At 37.7% G+C, this 24,195-nt stretch overlaps 2 protein-coding genes across 2 annotated transcripts in view; both read right to left on the reverse strand.

Moving 5' to 3' along the window:
• Window positions 1-59: 59 nt before the first annotated feature.
• Window positions 60-9,103, reverse strand: nobox (NOBOX oogenesis homeobox). The gene is made up of 9 exons (XM_039681096.2): window positions 8,925-9,103; window positions 7,369-8,295; window positions 6,770-6,876; window positions 5,726-5,823; window positions 5,549-5,643; window positions 4,851-5,073; window positions 3,136-3,533; window positions 1,560-1,861; window positions 60-163 (listed from the first exon to the last, which is right to left on the reverse strand). The coding sequence occupies exons 1-8, from the start codon at window positions 8,956-8,958 to the stop codon at window positions 1,566-1,568; spliced, it is 2,178 nt and encodes a 725-aa protein (XP_039537030.2). The 5' UTR covers window positions 8,959-9,103; the 3' UTR covers window positions 60-163; window positions 1,560-1,565.
• Window positions 9,104-15,601: 6,498 nt separating this feature from the next.
• The window catches only part of sdc3 (syndecan 3), a 32,829-nt gene continuing 24,235 nt past the window's right edge, over window positions 15,602-24,195 (reverse strand). Inside the window, exons 2-5 of the mRNA XM_039680803.2 lie at window positions 22,907-23,006; window positions 20,348-21,033; window positions 18,883-19,102; window positions 15,602-15,970 (exon numbers count right to left, since the gene is read on the reverse strand). Coding sequence (XP_039536737.1) covers window positions 15,804-15,970; window positions 18,883-19,102; window positions 20,348-21,033; window positions 22,907-23,006 — 1,173 coding nt within the window. The 3' untranslated portion in view covers window positions 15,602-15,803. The remainder of the gene's footprint in view (window positions 15,971-18,882; window positions 19,103-20,347; window positions 21,034-22,906; window positions 23,007-24,195) is intronic.

A 24,195-nucleotide genomic window follows, 5' to 3' on the forward strand; every position in this document is an offset into this window, starting at 1 on the left:
TTGTTCACTAGTCCACTGAATCTTGTGCATTTGTATATAATAACCAACACAGCAAAACATCAGAGAAAGAGCATTTTAATAGCTCTTGCACACCACAGCAAAAACAGAAGACAAACATATAAAGAAATGAAAACACTGTCAGTGGATCTTCTCAGTCTGCGCCCTGAAACACAACACAGATGTGTATCAGTAATATCAGCCACAAAATACATATTATAAAATACATATTCATTAATATATATATATTATTAAAATATATATTCATGTGTCAAGAGTCAAGACCCATTTAAACTGTATGATAAATGATAAATTAACGATTTAATTAATCATAATTATACATATATATATGAGATTCAATTAATAATTATATATATATATATTTACTGAATTCAACTACCTGAATTTTTTTCCACTTTTCCAAATCTTTACTAATTAAGTTCACTTACTTTTAACATTTATCTTAATTTAATCAACAAAAATGGTTATAGTTTTAGTTAACTATAATAATCCAGATTCAACACAAACCCTTTGCAAGGAGCTTTTTTTACTTAAAGGTGCAAAACGCAAGTCTCTGAGTTTTTGCAGAACTACGCCCCCTCTGACGACAAGCGAAACTGTAACAAGAGGTGTGCGAGCTCATGGATCACACACACACACGCACGCTTGCACGAGCTGTTCATAACCAAAGGAGCATCAGCCGCAAACATCTTTTGTTACAGTCATAATGAGATAATAAAGTTATAAATCTGCAAGTCTTATTAAGTATATGAAAGGAAAGGCATTTGAGTAAATTACACACTTATGTATGTGTGAGGGGGAAACAGGGGTGGTAAAAAACTTTTTTGTTTCCATCTATCTCCATGTTGAACTGTTTTATGTGCTTACTGTATCCACTTATGATTGTATTATTATAGAAACACGTTCATGAACAATATAAGTTATTACTTTGTATAGGACCCGTTTGAGCCCTAGAGCAGACCAGAGATCTCTCCATTTGTTGAAAGCCTTCCCGATGTTGACTCTCTTCTTATTCCAACGCCTGGCACTAGACAGAAGTTTTATTTTCTTTGTCTTACGTGGAGTTTGCGTTGGGGTTTGGAATGAACTACAAGCTGGTCTCTTTAAATCCATCTTCTACTTTTGTGGAAAGTTGACTAAAGTTTTGTCGCCTGAGTTGTCTTCGCTGAAACGGAGAATGGCGGCGAATACACAAACCTGCCAGACATAGCCAGGTGAGCGTGAACGCGCATGATGTCACGCATAGTCTCAAACTCCGTCCCGAATCCCTCTTATTTTTTTTACTATACTGGATTATAGAGGCAATTACAGTGATCAGAAAATTGTTGATCGGGCAATTGTTTAAGCGTGTATGGGTTAGAATGTTGCATAATGCACCTTTAATGATATAAACTATTGTATGGACTGTTTTTTTTTTGCATTAAAATGTCTCTCCAGCATCCCCTGACCCAAGTTTTCAAAAATGTTATCGACTCATACTGTTCTATAATCAATTCTAAAACACAAAACAGACTCTACATTCATATAGCTCAACACATCACCTGCTGTTAAAAGTTGATTGGTGAGAAATCGCAGTGAAAGGTAGGCTCGGCCTCGCTGCCTCTGATTGGCTGACTGGTGTCCTCAGACTCCACCTTGACATTGGGCAGCAGGGGGTCAGTGGTGGGTTTGGGAAGACTGGGCTGTGCCGGCGCTCCCTGGAGCTGAACGTAGTGCTGTTGGGGCAGGAGTTGAGTGTACTGGCTTTCAGGACCCTGTGATGATAACTGTGGCCGAAACACCGCCTGTGTGTACGGACCCGGCTGACTATACATGTCAGTAGTCCAAGGGTAGGCCTGAAATGCTTTATAGAAACATGCAAGTTACCATTTTAAAGGGATAATTCATCCAAAAAATTTTGATTTACTCACCCTCAAGTTATCCTAGGTGTATATGACATTCTTCTTTCAGACAAATACAATCGGGAGTTATATTAAAACATGTCCTGGCTCTTCCAAGCTTTATAATGGCAGTAAATGGCCGTTTCACTGTCCATAAAACTGCATCTATCCATGACTAAAGATCATCTACTCATGACTAAAGTGCATCTATCCATGATTAAAAGTGCATCTATCCATGATTAAAGTGCATCTATTCATGATTTAAGTGCATCTATCTATCCATCATAAAAGTGCATCTCTCCATGACTAAAGATCATCTACTCATGACTAAAGTGCATCTATCCATGATTAAAAGTGCATCTATCCATGATTAAAGTGCATCTATTCATGATTTAAGTGCATCTATCTATCCATCATAAAAGTGCATCTCTCCATGATTAAACTGCATTTATCCATGATAAAACTGCATCTATCCGCCATAAAAGAGCATCTATCCATGATTAAAGTGCATCTATCCATGATTAAAGTGCATCTATTCATGTTTAAAGTGCATCTATCCATGATAAAACTGAATCTATTCATGATTAAAGTGCATTTATCCATGATAAAAGTGCATCTATTCATGATAAAACTGCATCTATCCATGATTAAAGTGAATTTATTCATGATTAACGTGCATCTATCCATGATTAAAGTGCATCTATCCACGATAAAACTGAATCTATCCACGATAAAATTGCATCTATCCACCATAAAAGTGCATTTATTCATGTTTAAAGTGCATCTATTCATGATTAAAGTGCATTTATCCATGATAAAAGTGCATCTATTCAAGATTAAAGTGCATCTATCCATGATTAAAATGCATCTCTCCATGATAAAACTGTATCTTTCCATGATAAAACTGCATCTATCCATCATAAAAGTGCATCTTTCCACGATAAAACTACATCTATAAATCATAAAAGAGCATCTATCCATGATAAAAGTGCAAAAGTGATTTTGTGATAAAAGTGATTAATCTTGGATTGATGCGCTATTATGGACTTCAAAACAAAAACGTCCATTCAGTGCCATTATAAAGCTAGGAAGAGCCAGGACATTTTTTAAAATAACTGATTTTATTCGTCTAGAATGTCATATACACCAAGGATGACTTGAGGGTGAGAAAATCATGAGCTAATTTTCATTTTTGGGTGAACTATCCCTTTAAAGACAGGTGTAATGGTGGACTTACCATGAACTCCTGAATGGAGCAGCATCTGGTTGCTGGTTTGAGAATGGAGATACGCATGTCCACTGCTGGTGTACGTGGGGAGTGTGTTGTTGGTGAGGGGCTGATACGGGGCGCTGCTGCTCTCGGTAGGGGCCGGCGTGAGGTAAGGAGAGGGCGTGAGGTACGACAGGTGGGAGTACTGGGGCAACAGTGTGCAAGACTGTTGGGGCATAAGACAACTAGTTTGTTGAGGTAACAGAGTGTTTGTTTGCTGAGAGAGGAAACTATTAGTCTGCTGAGTTAACAAGGTGTTAGACTGTTGAGAAAATGTGTTGAGTTGGTAGTTTAAAGTGCTGTTCTGTGAAGCAGAAGTCATGAAGTCCATCTTCACAGAGGTGCCCATGCCTTCATAATCAAACCTGTAAACAGGAGAAACACATCTGAGGATCAAAATCATGTGACATTAAAAGATTTGATTGTTTTGAACATAAAGGTCGTATTTCAAACTATCGCGACAAAGCAACCAGAATGCATTCATGTAAACGAGAGCGGGTGGTTTGCAGAAACATGATGTAGGCGTGTCCAGAAATGTTTTACTTCATGCAAACAAGCAGTGCGGGGACTACCAATAGGAACGAAGACAGTGGAGCACATGTTGTGAGAAGTCTCCTGTGAGACACTAGTGTAGACAGTACGATCATGTCAATCGTAATAATAATGAATAAACCTAACTCATTTAAATGAATAATGATAAATAATCAATATTACAAAATATTATGACAATAAATAATTCATACAACCTTGACCCCTAACCTTAATTCCATACATTTAGATGTATAGAATTACATTTTATACATTTGACATGTGTGGAAACCTATGTTAAAAAAGTTTCACTAATCTGAATAGGTTTGATTTATGCATTAATAATTCTATTTTGTTCATTATATGATATATTTTACACACAAACACTTTTTCTGATAAATGCTGCAAGAAAACTGATTCAATGTAAAAAACAACCTATATATACCAATGCAAAAGGGTTTTTTTTATGTTTTTAGGTCTCATACTCACCAAAGCTGTATTTATTTGACAAATATAAATAAATAAATAGTTATTAATAATTTGCAAGTCACTTTAGATAAAAGCATCAGCAAAATGATTCATTGTAAATGTAAATAAATGTAAGCAAAACAGTAATATTGTGAAATATTATTAAAATGTTAAATACGTTTTCTATATTAATATATTTTAAAGAGTTATTTATTTATGATTTTCAGCATAACTACTCCAGTCTTCAGTGTCACATGATCCTTCAGAAATCACTCTAACATGATGATTTGCTGCTCAACAAACATTTCTTATTATTATCATATAAGTTGAAAACAGTTGTGCTGCTTCATATCTTTGTGGAAAATGTGATGCTTTTTCAGGATTCTATGATGAGTAGAAAGTGCAAAAGAACATAATTCATTTAAAATATAAATCTTTTGTAACATTATCATAACTTTCGGTCAATTAAATGTAAAAATAAAATAAAAAATCCAATTTGTGATCAGATTTTCAACAGCTATGGCCAGTTGTGCAGACTACCCAATAATATAAGACCTTAAGCAGCAGGAACACCTGTAGTACAGACCCCCACTTCTAAAAAAAAATGCATATATAAAATACCGTCTAGCGACACCTAGTGTTTAACAACGGTACTGCATGGGATGAGTAACATAGTTCATACTAACCCTGTGTCAGTCTGTAAACTCAGCGGTGTTGTGTCAGTGGAGCTGGGCTCACTGTGTTCAGGTGTGTCCAGCAGAAGGGACACGGTGTGTGTGGAAGGGTTGTATGCCGTGATAAGAGGCAAGGAGGCTCGTCGTATCGGAGGAGGACTGTGCATGGGAGGGGGCATGTACTCCAAAAATCCTCCTTGAGACACACAAGGTGCCATATCAACACAACCTGGACCTGATGCACACAGAATATTGCATTTGCACGAAAAACAGGGGTTACAATTTACTTTGATAGCTCAGTTTAGACTTTGCAACTACATGTCAGCTCGCTCTCATTAGAGTATTAGTAGACTGTTAGTTTAGGGTTAGTACAATAAATTGACATGCAAAGTTACTTATATTCAGTGTAATGTCTGCATCAAAATAAAGTGTCAGCACTTATTAAGCAGATGGTCTACTAATACGCGAATGACTACTGGTTGACATGTAGATGCAAAGTTACTTATAGTTAGTAGAATATCTAAAGTGGACTATGAAAAAAAAAAGTGTTACCAAAACCGGCACCCATGTTTTGAATGTGCAGGCATTTTTGATTAGCTCTAATTAGATAGCTTGTTAAGTCCTATTGTGCAGTTTAAACAGTTTAAGTCCTAATGCATAATTAAATTAAACAGTCCTAATAGCTTTAGGTGTATGTGTGAGTGTGTGACCTGCTGGACTGGTGCGGCTGGTCCGGATGGTACTGTAGGGGGGGAGTGTGTTCCCAGGCTTGGGATGTTGAGAAGGAGCATGGAAAATTGCTGGCCTGCACACACACAAATGAATTATACAATCGAGTAAATGCATTACATCGCACAATATGTCTGCTGCATTGCGTAAACACTAACCTGTTGACCTGGACACAGGTTTGACCCCGACTAGCAGGCTTTTTTGTTGTGGTTTTCGACGTTTTTCTCCATTTGGCTCGACGGTTCTGAAACCACACCTGATGGGAGGATCAAAGTATAATTGTCAATTGCATGTATTTTGATGAATTGAAACACATATTAATGTGAGAAGTGGCTTGAGGTCTTAAAGGAGTAGTTCACTTTTGAAAAAAACTTTTGCTGATAATTTACTCGCCCCATGTCATCCAAGATGTCCATGTCATTCATTCTTTCATTAAAAGGTTTTTGATGAAAACATTCAAGGATTTTTCTCCATATAATGGACTTCAATGGGAACCAAATGGTTCAAGGTCCAAATGACAGTTTCAGTGCAAACTGCAAACTGTTCAAAGGGCTTTAAACGATTCCAGACAATGAATAAGAGTCTTATCAAGCGAAACAATCGCTCATTTAAAAAAAAAAATTACAAAGTTTACATTTTATAAGCTCAAATGCTCGCTTTGCTCTGTTCGTGACTCTCCTGTTCAAACTCGTTTATCAAAATGAAAGAATCTTTTTTCGTGTCATATGGTTCATTCAACAAACTAAATGAACGAATTGACTTGAAAAAATCGTTCATTTTGACACGAGAGTCACGAACTCGCATCACAGAACAGAGCAAGGCGACCATTTGAGCTTATAAAACTTAAACTTTGTTGTTGTTGTTGTTGTTTTTTTTAAATGAGCGATCGTTTCACTTGATAAGACCCTTATTCGCCGTCTGGAATCGTTTAAAGCCCTTTGAACAGTTTGAAATTTGCACTGAAACTGTCTTTTGGACCTTGAACCGTTTGGACCCCATTGAAGTCCATTATATGGAGAAAAATCCTGGAATGTTTTCATCAAAAACCTTAATTTCTTTTCGACTGAAGAAAGAAAGACATGGACATCTTGGATGACATGGGGGTGAGTAAATTATCAAGTAAATTATCAAATTTTTGAGCAAAAGTTTTTTTTTTTAAAGTGAACTACTCCTTTAAGGAATGGATGCCTGCGGGCAGTGACCATGATTCTCTGGGGCGTAACACCGATGGAGGCCGCAATCTCCTTTCTCTTGTCTCCATCAGGGTAGTGATCATCCTGAAATACACGCTCCAGCTCCTCCAGCTGATCTACACACACACAAACACACACACACATACAAAGATGTTGGTACACCTATTATTATGAAGATATTCCACTCTAATGTTTTTTTTATACTGAGCTAATGACATTTTCTAGCACCTACCCATTTTTTAGTATGATTATTTAGTGGTATGAATTAAAGAACATGTCCTCATAATTGACTTTTGGCATGGCAGTGTATATATGTATGAATATACAAGTATACACACACACATATTGATACATGTATATAAAAATCACATCTGTAAAGTTTTCTCCCGTGAAACACTAATGAAGACGTTTTTTTCCATACATTGAAAGTCAACGGGGTCCAAAACAACACTGGACAGGATAGTATGGACAGTAAAACACTGAGATTTTTCAAAATATCCTTTCTTGTGATTCATACAGGTCTGGAATGACATGAAGGCGAGTAAATGGTGACAGAATTTGTAACTTTTCTCAGGTTAACTACCCTTTTAATATGTACGTTCTCTCACCTGTGCTGTAGAAGGTGCGCGTTTTCTTCTTCGGAGGCAATAGAGGGACATCGGTGCTGATGGAGGGTAAAGCCTGAGTGCTGGTTTCTCCTCCGACGGAGGCCAGAGGCATAGGAGCCGCTCTGCTGGCGAAGCGTGTGTATTGGCGAGTGGTGTACACCTGTCGTAGCGTCACCTCCAGGGGCCTCATGGCCTGGGGGTCGACAGCGGGGCTGCTTCCATAGGGCCGTTTGCCCAAACACTGGGGCTCCAACTGGGCCTGTGCTGGGACCTGAGCTGGAAGGAGAGGATGGGGCAGAAAGGGGAGTATTGTGGGATTCTGAGGTGGTAATGTGATAGATAATGGTTTCGGTGGGGATTTTATAGGGGCCTGCTGGGAGAAATCTGAAGACTTGGGGGGGCATAACGAAAGGTCTTCATTCACACATCTCGGCTGATCACACACCATCACCAGGTCTATGGTGCAGTCGGGGCCCATCTGCAAAATACAGTCGTCCTCTAGAGGAGCCACCAGCAAGTCCCTTGCCTCTTCATTGTCATCATCCTCATCATCTGTCTTTCTTTCATCATCTTTTAAACCAAACACACTGTCCTGCTCTTCTTTTTTAGATTGTTCATCTGATTCAGCATTATGTTCTTTCTTGTTTTGCTCCTCTTCTGTGCTTTTCTGCTTGGTGTCTTCAGTTTCGTTTGCTTCTGTTTTGTTTTCCTCCTCTTTCCTCTCTGTTTTCCTTTCTTCAGGTTCTTGAACTATAGTCCAGTTCTCCTCAGCTATTTCCTCTGGTTTCACCTCAGAGTCCCTCTTGAACTCCTGTGACTCCTTGTCTTCCGCATCGTTTTTTATTTCGCTCTCATTTGCATGCTCTGTGTTTCTGTATCTGCAATACCCTATCTGCTCATCTTCTTCACACAGAGGACATGGACCATCTATAAACATGACATGGCAAGAAAAAGGAAATTATAAGACAAACACTAATCAGGAATTTACTCCAATTCAGAACTGATTGATAACCGTTTTGGTTACCATTGACTTTCATTGTATAAAAAAGAGACATTCTCAAAATATCTTCTATGTTCCACAGAAGATAATCATACAGGTTTAGAATAACATGAGGAGAGAAAATAATGACAAGAGTTTTCCTTTTTGGATGAACTAGCCCTTTAACTTCGAGACATGGCACAAAAAAGAAACTGTTTTAATTTTAGAATAACTTATACAATCGTTAACAGTTCAAAGTTCTTTATGCGTTTAAGTTCAAAGCAGCTGGGAAATAGTAACAGTAAAATAGTAACAATTGTGTATGCGCGTGTTCGTGTGTGTAACAATAAGAATGTTTTATCGTCCAGTTAAAAGTTACAAACATTACTTTATGGGGACGTTTTAAAAGTGAAGTTTTCTCACGTGCTTGTTTATCACTAATTAGAGAATAAATTGAACCTCCGCCCAGAGTGTCAAACCATTAGACCTTTTATCCGTTTAGAAATGAGACCAATTAGACAATTATCGGTGTCAAAAACAATGAGTCAATTTAGCTCATTTACATCAAATCACCCACCGTAATCACTGACAAACAAGGCTTCTTCGGCCATCGTGATGCCCACGCGCACTGCCCTGTATCTGTAAATTAGATGTTAGTTATTGAGCTTGAGTGAAGCACAAACTCCAGCTTCAGTATTGATCTTGATTGATAACCTGCAGACGCTGCTCAGGTTACATCACGTGACGTGACATGCACAGGAGGCGTGTTTCAATGTGTGTGTGTGTAGGTGCGCTTTACCTTCCCTCAAATTTTAATCTGTATTAGCTTGAATGAAATGGTAAAATAAAAATAAAACGATTTATATATATAGGACTATTATCATAATGCCTGATGTGGTTTGTTTGACTATATATTTTATTAGAAATTAATGAGAGCAACAACAAAAGTCTGCTCATTTTAAATTAATTGTTGACTCATCTGAGCTTTTTTTTTTTTTTTTGTAAAATGACAATGTATGGTCAAACTTAAAGGAGTAGTTCACTTTTAAAAAAAAAAACTTTTGCTGATAATTTACTCACCCCCATGTCATCCAAGATGTCCACACCTTTTTTGCTTCAGTCAAAAAGAAATTAAGGTTTTTGATGAAAACATTCCAGGATTTTCTCCATATAATGGACTTCATTGGGAACCAAATGGTTCATGGTCCAAATGAGAGTTTCAGTGCAGCTTCAAAGGGCTTTAAACGACACCAGACGATGAATAATGGAATAAGGGTCGAAAAAAGATTTGTTCATTTTGATAAACGAGTTTGAACAGAAGAGTCACAAGCGCGCATCACAGAACAGGGCGAGCATTTGTGCTTATAAAACTTAAATTTTTTTATTTATTTTTTAAATGACCAATGGTTTCGCTAGATAAGTCCCTAATTCATCGACTGATGTCGTTTAAAGCCCAGTGAATCTGCACTGAAACTTTCATTTGGACCTTGGACCGTTTGGTTCCCATTGAAGTCCATTATATGGAGAAAATCCTGAAATGTTTTCATCAAAAACCTTAATTTCTTTTTGACTGAAGAAAGAAACATCTTGGATGACATGGGGGTGAGTAAATTATCAGCAAAAGGTGTTTTAAAAGTGAACTACTCCTTTAATTTCAGTCTGGAGCATTTTGCCAGCTTTTTATGTTGGCTCAAAGGGGTTCTGTTCAGAAGATAAAAGTCTAGATTTCATAAGCTAAAAGTAATGCTGCATCCGAAATCGCATAAGGTGTATAGGTACTACATTTGACTAAAGGACTAAACAAGTATTTAATAGTTTCTACATACTACATCCACCATGTTGTCATTTTCATGTGACCTACCAGTGTCAGTTGCTTCACTAACCACCATTCACATAATCATCTACCGAAACATTTCCTTTGTAAGTTTAGGAAAATAATTTCTGCTTTCTGCTCTTTGCACTTGGAAACAGAACCCCATATTTTCTGGCATTGTAGTCATGTGAAAAGATTATGGTATGAAGTGTCTATGTTTATTAAGGATAAGGTAGGCTACTTTTTAATTTTGTTTTGTGTTTTGAAAATGTAATTTTTGGATATTTCAAGTATGATAACAGTGTTTAAGGAGGCTTTTGTAATTAATTTGTTAATTTTATTAGTCAAATTTCACATCCATAAGTGTAAGTTTTCTAACAAAAAGCCCCTTTTCTCTGTATTCCTTATAGAATTTGAAAATATTTTTTTTTCTACTATTCAATCTAGTACTAACGCAAAAGCTAATAAGACTGTACATTTGTGTACTGTCCTCAAAATCTTTGATTGATACAAAGATCTTGTTTTGTTTTTGTGTGTGTGTGTGTGATATTTTTATTTTTCTTATGTAAATGCATGGTCATTTCTCCCCTTGCTCTAATGTGTATATTGTTTTGTTTAAGCAAAAAACAAGAAACAACAACAACAAAAAAACCCCACATAATCCTCTCCCGTGGCCTCATGGGATAGTAAAGTGTCCATTGTATTCAAGTCTTCAAGTCTTTGACTTCAAGTCAAACACACCTTATATGGCGGCTTCCAAAAGCGCATACTTGACTAAGTATGCGTTTTTGGAAGCTGCCATATTAGGTGTGTTTGACTTGAAGTGGCGCTGCGCAGACCGATCGGTGTTTGTGTGACATCAAAGTACTGCTAGAGTGATTCATTCTGTATGCTTTCGAATCACTCGCGCAGTACTTTGATGTCATACACCGATCGGTCTGTGCAGCGCCGCTTCAAAACAAACACCTATTGTAATGCCTGCTACAGGTAGAGCGATTTCAGAGGGAAACCTATAAGATCATTACAAATTACACTAGCCATACATACAACATGGATCTAATAAACTTGGGAGCGACATGTGACTGTACGATGATGACACCTATTGAATCGCAGGCTACGACGCAAGTTAGCATTGAAGAATAAAATCAGCATGTAAACAAATAGAGTAAAATGTTTTTAATGTGCACTGAAAAAAAGAGGAGAATGTTGATGCGGTCATGGCTTGGCATTACCAATTTTGTAAATTGACCTTGAGGTCAGTATTTAAAATTTTTTAGCGCCATGTCGTGTTGAACAATACACCATTTCATATTGCATTTTTACAGGCTTTGTCCTAGCAGCAAAAACACTGAGATGATCATGCTAAATTTCTGACACTGTCAGATAATGATCGCAGACTATCTTGACAAAGGCCACCTTTAAACCTCTCTAAACTACGTTAACCTTTTTAAACGTAGAAACACCATTTAGGAGTCACAATTGGTCATCTTTCGTCTGGGACAGCCCGAAATCATACAATGTGCACCGGGCATTAGGTCCAGAATTCTGAGCACTCAGTCCAGATACAGTAATATCTGTATTACTAGAGTAGTCTTTATAATTAGAGTATTATGTTTTTCCAAGCATAAGCATCTTCAGGGTTTTAACCAATTAAATCACAGCAGCTACAGAGATAACCAATCAGGTTTTATTTTGAATAGAGTGGCATATTAGTGACAGAACTTTGCCTCTTTATACACAAATCAACCAATGAGGAAAAAAATTAAAAACAAAGAAAACAAAAACAAAAGTTCTTTTTAAAAAAATGTGCATGTATAAAACCACGCTGGGCGACCATCAGACCAGGACCATGCTGGTCTGTGATTGGCACACAGACACAGGAAGGCCCGCCTCATATTTGGCTATGAATAGAAAGAGTTACCGGTAGAAATGAGTAGAAAAGACAGCAATGCAAACTCAAAGTTCAACTGACATCCACAACATGAACACACAGCGAGCTCCAGGCGTTCTGGAACGGACAGGTGGGTGTTTGTGGTGGGGAGGTGTGGGATTCACGAGGACATGTGAATGTGTTGCTCACACGATTAGATTGTGGTGGGGTGAAAGCTGTGAACATTATTTTGATCGAAATATTAAACCTCCAGCACCAACAGCATTTTTTTTTTTGTACAAAAATGACTTTTTAAACAATCATCATGTCTTAATACCTGAATTTCACATACTAATTGTAGGCTTACAACTATCTGTTTAGCATGTAACTGTTTGATTAACGTTATTCCAGTTCATATTCCAATTAGACACTAATGATTGCTGAGGTTTTGTGAATATTTGTCGTGATGTGTTAGAGCCGGTCTCTTGGACACAAATGAAAACATGACCAATTTAATTACCATTTATTTCTGCTTTTTTGACCAATTAAATAAAATATATCCATTATAATTTGTTTCGATATAATTATAAATTTTAACAATTGCATTTTTGTTGCACTCTAATTAGTTGTTTGTTTCGTTTTTAGTTTTGAGATTTTATTTTTTTATTTAATTTCATTTTATTTAAGTCAACATAGAGATGTGCAATGGCATTGTTGCTATTCTTTAGACCTCTACTAAATGGTTCAAGTAGTAAATGTGAATATCGGTAAAAATATCAGTCCTCAAACCGATTATAGTCTCGATCCAAACCGATTATAGTCTCAATCCAAACCGATTATCGGTCTTGAACCAAACCGTTTATCTTTCCCAATCCAAACCGATCATAATCTCGATCCAAACCGATTATAGTCTCGATCCAAACAGATTATAGTCTCGATCCAAACCGATTATAGTCTCGATCCAAACCGATTATCTGTCCCAATCCAAACTGATCATAGTCTCGATCCGAACCGATTATAGTTTCGACCCAAAACCGATTATAGTCACGATCCAAACCGATTATCGGTCCCGATCCAAACCGATTATCTGTCCCAATCCAAACCGATCATAGTCTCGATCCAAACCGATTATCGGCCTCAATCCAAACCGATCATAGTCTCGACCCAAACTGATTATCGGTCTCAATCCAAACCGATTATCTGTCCCAATCCAAACCGATCATAATCTCGATCTAAACGGATTATAGTCTCGATCCAAACCGATTACCGGTCTCTAACATTTACTCAGTGTCCAAGAGACTGGGCCTTACTGTAATAATTTGATCAAAGGTGTGCTGTGATGTGTCATAAATTCTTCTAGGTCCTATATAATAATAATAATAATAATAATAATAATAAGGCCGAGGCTGTGATGCTATGAGTAACAGGTTTTGTGTGTTTGTGCAATTGTCAGTGTCGTATAGCAATTTAAGTGCAGGGAGAAGAGACTATCCCCACAAAGGAAGAACCATCAGGGATTGAAACACACTTGCAAATGCATGAAAACAAGCCAATATACACACTCACACACTGTTCATACAGAGTACAATATTCAAGCTACAGGTACTGTTGCACAGGTGTGACATTACAATCTTAGACTGAAGTACAACCACCCTGTATGGGTCTCAAGATTTCCCCCACCTCCCCAAAATATCCCACAGGCTTCTTGAATGTGCTTTTGTACACACACTCAGTAGAATATGCTTGAGTGTAGATTTCTCACATAAAAAAAAAACATCACCATGCATTCTAAACGCATGATTTGTGATCAAATAGGAAGCGTTATTTGATTTGATGTCACGTTTCAGTGTTATGGCAGCTTTACCCTCAGCGATATGTTTATAAATGGGGTTGGGTATAATCCTCCGTTACTGTGGATATAAAAAAGGAAATTTCGGGGACTGTGTGCTGATACTGCGCACAAGCCGTCCCAGATTCGCTATAGTACATTTGCACGTTCAGATATTTAAAATGATATGTGTTAAGACAAGTAATGTCATTTCAGCATTTTGCTAACATCTTGTGCTACATCTGCGAGTAACACTGACATCACACCACATGACATGTCACATACATTCTGAGCATGTCAACCACAGAGTTTGTTGTTGATAGCTTGTTATTGCTAATTCATGCATTTCTAGTCATTTTGCTTTTATGAATGAAATGTATTCTAACATAACACATTAAAACAAAACAAAATAACCCAGGAAAAAAGTGATCGTAATTCTGAGATCGTACTATACTATTTAAAGGCTTTCAGCTTGGATATCTTTGTTAGACACGCGTTTATTCTCCCGAACCGTTAAGTTTATGTTGCATCTGTTACCCACAGCGATAATATTAATATCCCAATCCCCTTTTCGCACAAGTTCCTTATCAACATCCGTCTTGAGCAGGACGGTCCATCAGGCTGGTTAGTGCGAGTGGAAATGTCTCCATTTGACAGTGGACAAGACCGACCTTTCAAAACAAAAAACAGGCATTGACTTATGATCAGCGAAGCACTAAACGCTGAGCATTCAGCATTTCTTCAGGTTTAACTGATTAACATCTTTTTTCAAATGATGTCCAGGTAGATATCCATAGCATGTGTGTGTGTGTTTATTTTTTTTTACTACAATAACATGGTTAAAAGCATTACAAACCAAAAAAAAAAAGTCAAGTTGATATTTACACCGATAAAACCTTACTGCACAGCTAAATAGATAATATCCTTCACTACGAATATTATGATCACCAATTTCCTTCCATTCAGAGCTGCTGATATATTATTGATTATTACTAATGATTACTAAAGTTTTTATACAGAGCAGAGGAGAGGCTAGTCCTCTGATTCTATGCATGCGCTCCCTCACAGCAAACCTTCAGTGTTTTTAATGTGTTGGTGTTTCGGGCTCCCTGCTCCAAACGGAGGGTACCGTCGTGCCAACACATGCTCTCGCCAGCAGAGGGAGTCGGAGTGTGTGTGTGTGTGTCCGCGTGTCTAGGCAGGGGTCACAAGGGCACCTTAGACATACAATCACACACATATGCGCAAGCACACACACACACACTCACTCTGCTCGAGCTCTGCTTCTAGCACCAGGGAAATGGAAGGCACCACACAACGCTAGATCACTGACCTTGGTGACAGAAGAGCATTTCGAGTACAGACTCTACTTCTGCCATGCAACTCTTATTTCTGGTCCTTTTTCTCCCTCTCGCCTGACTTGCACAAACCCCCCATGACCCCCAACTGTGTTCTTGTCCTCTCCCTCATTTTGTTCATGCTTTTTATTTTATTTTTTTTGCTCCCATGTTTTCAGTCTGAGAGTAATATTGTGCAGGAAACACGTCTGAAACGGAGTGTCTTTACAAAAAAAAAAAAAAAAAGAATCTGGTCATAATTCCATAGAACAACAATCCTAAACATATCAATAATAACATGTTCTTAAAAAAGTTTTTTTCTTCTCTGTGTGTGTGTGTGTGTAGGCTCAAGCCCCGCCCTCTCTGACCCCACCCCTAGCACAAGCCCCTCCCACAAACAATTCCATTTTTTTCTACTTTGATCTTTTTCAGTTTTTTTTTTTTTTTTTTGGAAAAGAAAGTTCAGAGTCCGTGGAATGAGAGGCACTCTCATTGGGAAAATAGGGAAGAAAGGGATCAAAGGAAAAGGGGCGAGATGAAAAGAAGGGGGGAGGGCAGGTAGAAACGGGACGAGGTTGGAGAAATGGAGGAAGGTGAACGTATGAATGTTAGGCGTAGAATTCTTCCTGCTTGTCCGGTTTCTGGTAGGTGACGGTGGCTTGTTTAGGCTCCTCCAATGTGTAGCTGCCTTCATCTTTCTTTTTCATCCGGTAGACGAGTAACATTACGAGGAACGCAGCGAAGAGAGCTCCGACTACACCTCCGACGATCACCGCTGGAAGAACAAGAGACACTGATTACTTACAGCATTTCAAACTCACGTCGTTATGAACACTTCAGCAACAATCTTAAATATATTTTTTTTATATTTTATTCATTTTAGCTGACACTTTTATCCAAAGCGCCTCTGGAGCAACCCCTAGGTTAAGTGTCTTGCTCAGGGACACATTGGTGTCTCACAGTGGATTCGAACCCAGGTCTCTCTCTCACACCAAAGGCATGCGTCTTATCCACTGCGCCAAATTACATTTCAGATATATTTCGAAGTTATTTCAAATTGTAATAATATTTCTCACTATTAAAGTTTCTACAGTATTTTGGAATAAATAAATGCAGCCTTGGTGAGCATAAGAGACTTTTTAAGAGACTCATTCTAAAATATCATGACATTGATCATGTTCATTTTGAAAATCGGTGTGAGATTTTATGGGATGCAATGCCACCAACGAGCACAACTATAAATGAACTCTGAAAGAGACAATCGATATCAGTTTCATTATTGGTTTTGAACCAAACACATTGTGCGATTAAAACCAAACCATCGGAAAGAGCGAGAAATAGAGACACAGACAAACAAACACAAAACACACTTAAAGCTGCGGCCGTAGTTTTTCCTCTTTGTCGCCATCTCTGTTCGGAATCTGCAATTGCAGTTACTCGCGGAATTATCAACTTTACACGACGAGTTGTGTTGTAAATCGTGCTGATTAAATCTAACGATCGCTAATCGTATCACGTCAAACCGTGCAAATTATACTTTGGTCCCAAATTGTTAATGTTAATAACATCAGCAATGCGTGACTACATGTAAAGGCCTTCAGATATGTATCCTTGTTTTCGCATGTGCCGGTTGCAGTATCACTTTTTTTCATCATTTGAAATTTGTCATTTGAAACTTTCTGGATCCACCATAAAATGAATATGTTTATTATATCAAGTGTTGTGAGGAAAGGCTATAAATCTCCACCTCCACCGTCCTCACACGCAATACAACTAGTCGAGACTCTTCTTTATGTACAGATGTGTGTGTACGGATGTGACGTAATGACGCAAACACATGCTCGAATCTCCTGTGGAAATCCTCCAGTGCCACTGGAGTTAAAAACATTATTACAAGGTTACCGCTTTGAATCGAGCTACGGCAAGCAAAGAGTTTTGAACACTGGCTGGTTATGTACTTGCTCAATTTATTTTGGATCATTTTTAACCCAACAAAAGTTACGGACTGCAGCTTTAACCAAGGCAGGGAGAGTTTTAAATCTCTCTAAAACTAAAGCTTAACTGCGAGAGCGCAAAGTACGATGTATGAGCTAAATCCACACTAATTTCACGCTATAGCCTGCGACTCCTACGTCATTACCTATGACCAGGAAGTCTGCAAATACAAAGGCAAACAGTCCTCCAATCAGAACAGCTGAGGAGAGAGAGACAGCATATCAGGTGACAGAGCGAAACGAGAGAGGAGAGAGAGAGAGAGACAGAGGCGCAGCTAAACAAACAGAGGAGAAGGTGAATGTGAATAAGGAAGAAAGACAGAGCAGAAGAGTGTGTTCTTCACAAACAGAGAGAGAGAGAGGCTCTTGATTGAGATCATGAGAGCCAAGCTGTTCTTAAAGGGATAGTACACCAAACATAAAGTAAATCTATATAATTCTAACTCATTTCTGGGTGAACTGTCCCTTTACACAATTGATACTCTAAACAAATTCATATTGCTTATAGATAATGACTACAAGGTTTTGTGAAATGCTATTTCATGCTTGAACCTTGAACATAATATTTACATTACCGTTCAACGTTTTGGGGTTAGTCAGAAGTATGCACGTATGCATTAAATTGATCAAAAGTAACAGTACAGTAAAGAGATTTATAGTAATATGAAATATATTAATATGTTAATTTTAACTTTGTGTTTATTAAAGCTACACTGTGTAACTCTTTTAGTTTATTCTTAGCTAAAAACACTGAGTTCTTTCAAAAATATATGTGCTCATTAATGTATATTTACTTTGTTCAAGTAATAAAGTATTCTCGTGAGTGTATAATATGCCATTGAAAATACATACGGGTAAGGGGTTCTAATGTCGGTCGCCATGTTGCCCCTCCATCTTGAAAGTACATTAGCCAAAGAGGGACATACATGTTAATTCAAGCTTCGCCTTTCGCGTTTATGTTTGACTTAACACTCATGGACGAGGTCGAACTGGAAGCCATGTTAATCTTGGACTACATTGGCTACCGTAGGAGTTAAAACGAAATCGGAATTGAGAGGAACAGAAACTAATATTCACTGGATGGTCATATACCTATCCACCGCTAGATGGGGGTAAAAATCACACAGTGTAGCTTTAAACAATACTGAAGAAAATCATGGTTTCCAAAAAAATACGAAGCAGCACAACTGTTTTCAAAATTGATAATAATCGGAAATGTTTCTTGAGCAACAAATCAACATATTAGACTGATTTCTGAAGGATCATGTGACAAGACTGGAGTAATAATGCTGAAAATTCAAGTTTGATCGCAGGAATAAATTACATTTTAAAATGTATTCAAATAGTTAGCGTATATAATGTTTCACAATTTACTGTATTTTTGGATCAAATAAATAATGCAGCTTTAGTTAGCATAAGAGACATCTCTCAAAAACACTGAATGAATCTTACTAAACCCCAAACTTGCTTTATAATAATGCCAATAAAGTGTTTCCGCTGTGTGGTTTCAGTATGATCTAATTATTTGCATCGCATCTAATCTTATAAGCTGCAGAGAGACCGACACAAAATATGTACAGAAAAATAGAAAATCAAAGATTTATACAAGACAAAAAGACAGACAGAAGTCAAAAAAGGTAGGATAGACTGAATTGGGTTGTGGAAGGTGTTTTGAGCGTGTCTCATCTCTCACCTATCAAGACCTCCTTCCTCTCGAGGATGTTCTTCTGTGGAAGTTGAGCAGCCGAGCTTCCGGCAGCGTCTACTGTGTTCCCGGTCAGATCCGGTTCTCCTGCTCCTCTTCCTTGACCGAGCTCGTTGCCTTGCCTAACTTCAGTCTCGCGGATCTCAAAGTCACCACTTGGACCTTGTCCTGCAACTTCATTATTTACAGTTTCATCTGTTGTTTGTGTCTAAATGAGGAACACAAGGAAAAAAGAAAAGAAAAAATGATCATAACCTTTCACAATTGCACAATAGATCATGTGTAGCTAAAAAAGAACATTTCCAGGGAAGCAGAGCAAAAACTGCTGACCGACCGACCGTCCTGTAAAAGTGCTTGGTTCTGAATGCATCGTAAATCCGGTTTGTGAGAGTAGAAATAGCAAAATTGTCTAAATCATCTGACAAAAGTAAGATTTTGATGCAATATGCACAAACTGAACGAATGGCATTCATTCACAGATGACATTCATATGCACAAATAATACAAATAATATTTTTTTTATTAGTCTTAAATGTCAAAAAGGTTTTTGGGGCCACTGTATTTGAACCCATTGTGAATGAGAGCATGCTTACAGAGCAAAAGTATGAATGTAAACAGCAATAATGGAATTAGGGATGGACAATATATTGGTACCATATCAGTTATCGGGTAACATTTTTACGTCGAGTTGACCTCGTCATCATCTAACTCTCACTGAAACCTAATCTTTAAAAACATTAATAATTCATTAATACATTTGAATGTTATATCTGGCATATTTTAAAATCTGTACTTTATAATGTTAAATAAAATTAATAATTTCAATGTTAAGTGTTTTATGTTTAATTTAAGATTAATTTCTTATAACATTTTAATACCTGTCTTTTTAATTATTGGCATGTCTGTATTCCCAAAATGTTCATGTCGGTGCAGCCTTGCATGGAATGTTATATTTGTTTTATTTAAGATTCATATAGATAATATACAATTTTAATATTTATCATTTATTGAAAATATTTACTGGCCTATCTGTTTTGGCCAGAATTTTCATTTTGTTGTATTCTAACTAACTAACTAACTAACTAACTAACTAACTAACTAACTAACTAACTAACTAACTAACAACTAACTAACTAACTAACTAACTAACTAACTAACCAAACTGACCAAATAACTTACCAACAAGCAAACTAACAAACTAACTAACTAACCAAAAAAACGAACTCACCAACAGACAAACTAACTAAACTGACCAACTAACTTATCAACAAACAAACTAACAAACTAACTTACCAAAAGACAAACTAACTAACAACCTAACTTACCAACAGACAAACTAACTTACCAACAGACAAACAGATTAACTAACTAACTAACTAACTAACTAACTAACTAACTAACTAACTAACTAACTAACTAACTAACTAACTAACTAACTAACTAACTAACCCACCTGTGTGCTGGAGCTCATGAGCGAGCGAGTACTGCTCTCAGTCGGGGCGGCTCTACTCGGGGTGGTCTGTGGTTGCCGGGGTCGTACGGGGGCAGGACTTGGCGTGGTCTGTGGTTGCCGGGGTCGTACGGGGGCGGAGCTTGGTGTGGTCGGGGCAGGTCGGGCTCTGGTCGGTTTAGCAGTGGTGGACGAAACGGTGGTGGGCATGACCTCAGTGGTTGTGATGTCATCAGTGGTGGTCTCTGGTGTGCTGGATGTCTCAAACATCATAGTTTCTGTAGTAATGTACAGATCGTCCTCTTCCTCCAGGTCACTAGGGGCCACTGTAGTCTCACCCAGAGTGATGGATGAGTCCACGAACACTTCAGGAACATCAGTCAACCGCGGTGCAACCGTTGCCTTCGGCCTCTCTTGGTCCAACCTTATTTCTGTCACGGATTCCTGATCTCTATCCTCCTCCTCAATCTCCCACTTTTTCTCGTTTTCTATCTCCGGTTTGCTGTCTGTGTCTACATCTTGTCCCAGGCCACTCTCTCGCTCCAGCTCAGGTGCAGGTGAGCCGCTGGGCTCGGCGGCCGGGGGAGCCGAGGGGGCGGGGCCTGTGGCCTGTGTGGTGGAAAGTGGGAGGGGCTCCTTTGTAGTGAAAGCCACACTTGCTTCACTCGGACGAACATCTATATCTGGAACTGGGAGAGAAGAGAAAGAGCTATGAAAACACTGAAGGAGATCAATACTCTCAGCCATTTTAGACCGTGTTAATGTGTCATATGATACCCAGCGCAAGCGTCTGCAAGGTTGGTCAGCACAGGAATGTGAACATCCCCATGGCAACACATGAATAAAATATCAATAACCTTGGTAAGAAATACACAAGCACACACACTAGATACAGAGAACAAAGCAAACAGCACTGCAACACCCAAACTCTCCTCATAAAGCACACACACACACACACAGATGGTGATTTTTAACTAAAGGCACTTTTATTTCCCACGAGTTGATTTTTTTATTAAAGCAAACTGATTCCAATAGATAAAAGATTTTTTTTTCTTTCTATTAAATGAAGACCACATTAGAAACTTTGCCTTTTATTTTTTTGCTGCTTTTCAAATGCTATATGTGTATGTTTACACTTGACGATTTATCTCAAATTAGGAAAATCCATATAAATATATGTTACATATTTAAAAATATGATAATCTAAACAGTGAGTAAAATAATCGAAAAAACACTTTCGTGAAGATATTATTTTTATATTATTATAGTTATATTATCAAATTTTTTACATAAATTGTTATAAGTTGTGATGTAATTTCCAACACAACCAGTTATTCCACTGATAGTTAAAGGATTATTTTATTTTGTATTGATTTTTATCTTCTTTTACATTAAATGAGACATAAAATGGTAGCTATGGAAAAAAAGCCATTTACTCCATTTTAGTCCAAATAAAGTTAAATTAAACTACGCCTTCAATTAAACTACGCCTTCAATAAAACCATACAATTTTTGTTGTATTAAAAAAATGTATAAAACACATTTTTTTAAATAAAATTTAAATGAAAATGGAAAGAACATTTTTAAATAAATAAAATAATATATATATATATACACATATATATATATATATATACACATATACACACACACACACACACACACACACACACATATATACAATTCAAAATATTGAATCAAAACTATAAATTACACTAAAATAACACTGGTCCAAAATTGTTTAAAATGTCACTTCCACCACAGAATTTGATCAAATACATAAAAACTAAAATTACATTGTGGTGGTAATGTTCATGATTTTCAAGTCTCCTGTGATATATTTATTTGCTGTTAGTTAGAGGTAAACTTTTTTTAAAAGGCTTGAAAAGTGTGTTTGAAGATAGTTTATTTTCTAAGCATCCACAGGGCACAAAGTGCACAGAAGAAACACCAAACACTAGCGGATAGTGGCTGTCCACACCCAGATTCCTGCTGATTAACTGATCTTATTTACAGTAATCTGATTACTGAGGATCAGATGATCACACTCACACACACAAACTAAACCTACCCATCACAAAAAACTTTCTGCATTTTTACATTTTAAAAAAGCATCACTTAATCTGATTTATAAGCAATTTTCCTCATGAAGACCAAAAAAAAAACCCCCAAAGATTTCAGATTTTGCCATCCTTGTAGGGACATTTTGTCCCCATGATGTAGTTTACCAGGACCTCACACTCACGAAGAAGTGCTTTTTATCTATGCTTCTATTTTACTGTTGGTCTGTGGACTTTAGTTAAACAGAGGCTAAAATAACTGTATGAAGTTGTGGGAGGAATGTGTGTGTGTGTGTGTGTGTGTGTGTGTGTGAGAGAGAGAGAGAGAGAGAGAGAGAGAGAGAGAGAGAGAGAGAGAGAGAGAGATGAAGGCGTTGAGTTGTGAGAATTACACCAGCTGGTGAGGGGATTGGAAGTCCGGGATGGACTTATAAACAAGGCAGCTGTGACCTCCTAATGAGTGATTCACACGTCACAAACACAACACACACATAACACTCACAGCCAGAGCCGGATCCAGAGGAGAAGTCTTCATCATCATATAACTCATCTCCATCTCCAGAAGTCTCCTCGTCGCTCAGTCGAGATGTGCCACGCTGGGCCTTAAAACAGAGAAAACCAAGTCAGAAATGTTTGTGACGTTTCAAAACCAATATCAGATTTAGTATGTGTGTGTGTTTCTTCATGTGTAAGTGTGAAGGGGTCTTGTGCGGAGCCGTTTCATCGAGAGGCCCGTTGCTAGGGGCAACACTTGCATTTAACCCAATTTCTTAAATTGGGATGAAAATTCAGCAGAAAGAGCTCTAGACTGTCCTCAGACCCAATGTGTCATATAAAGGAGAAAACTGTGGTCATAATAATGCTTTGGTATAATGCAATTATATACATATTTGTTTACAATGCAAACAGTTCCATTAAAAAAGTGGCAAGAAACATGTCAGCAAACCTGTTATGCCATTGATTTTGTTTTCTACTAAAATAGATTTTAATACTTCAATGTTCAAAACACATTATTTTCCACATATTCTCTATTGTTGCGGCACCTCTCTTCCCAGTCTGTCAGTAACGCTCTGTTTAGTTCCTGTCTCTATGAAGCCCCTCCTTTTGAAAAGCACACTGTGCTCTGATTGGTCGGCTGGATCAGTGTGTTGTGATTGGTCAAGCGCTTCCAGTCCCGCCTCTTACCATAACCACCAGTTTCAACACACTACTAAGTCACTCAACCAGGCCCCACCCCTTTATTCTGCATATGAATTATTTAAATGAGGAATATTGTGATGCGTTTGTTCCTTGAAAAAAACTCAATGACTACAATGGAGGCGTGTAAAAGCTCTACACACTCGTCTGTATCATTCTTTGCTCTTGTGGTCTCTTTCCTTCCCCCCACTCTCATGATTGGTTGATCTCCATACCCCATAAATACTTAAACCCATAAACCTACCCCATGCCCTCCCTATAACCCCCCATAAACACACACACACTGGCTCAAAACTGCTCTCAGTCATCAGCATGCACCGAAGCTTAAGTGCATCACACACAAACAGACACACAGTTATGATTGCGCCCAGTTCTGTATCTGGCTTAATTACTTACACACATGATGTCTGCATATGTGTAAGCATATGTCATTCACTCTGCACTCAGAACTCGCTGAGATACAAATGCTAAATATATACATAATATGGAATTATACCTTTTTTTAAATGTTTTTAGAAGTGTCTTATTCTCACCAAAGGAGAAGTCAGGAGAAAATACTGGTACAGTAGAAAAGCAGTAATATCACAAAATATT

Source organism: Pimephales promelas, chromosome 18, assembly GCF_988280905.1.
Source record: "Pimephales promelas chromosome 18, fPimPro1.hap1.1, whole genome shotgun sequence".
Taxonomy (NCBI): Eukaryota; Metazoa; Chordata; class Actinopteri; order Cypriniformes; family Leuciscidae; genus Pimephales; species Pimephales promelas.

What these genes read in the sequence shown, in the direction of transcription:
- nobox (XM_039681096.2), bottom strand. Translation starts at nt 8,958, where the DNA reads ATGGCCGAAGAAGCCTTGTTTGTCAGTGATTACG. An exon ending in CTTGTTTGTCAGTGATTACG is followed by an intron (nt 8,296 to 8,924) that starts GTGGGTGATTTG and finishes TCATGTTTATAG; the next exon opens with ATGGTCCATGTCCTCTGTGT. An exon ending in ACCTGTGTCCAGGTCAACAG is followed by an intron (nt 5,644 to 5,725) that starts GTTAGTGTTTAC and finishes GTGTGTGTGCAG; the next exon opens with GCCAGCAATTTTCCATGCTC.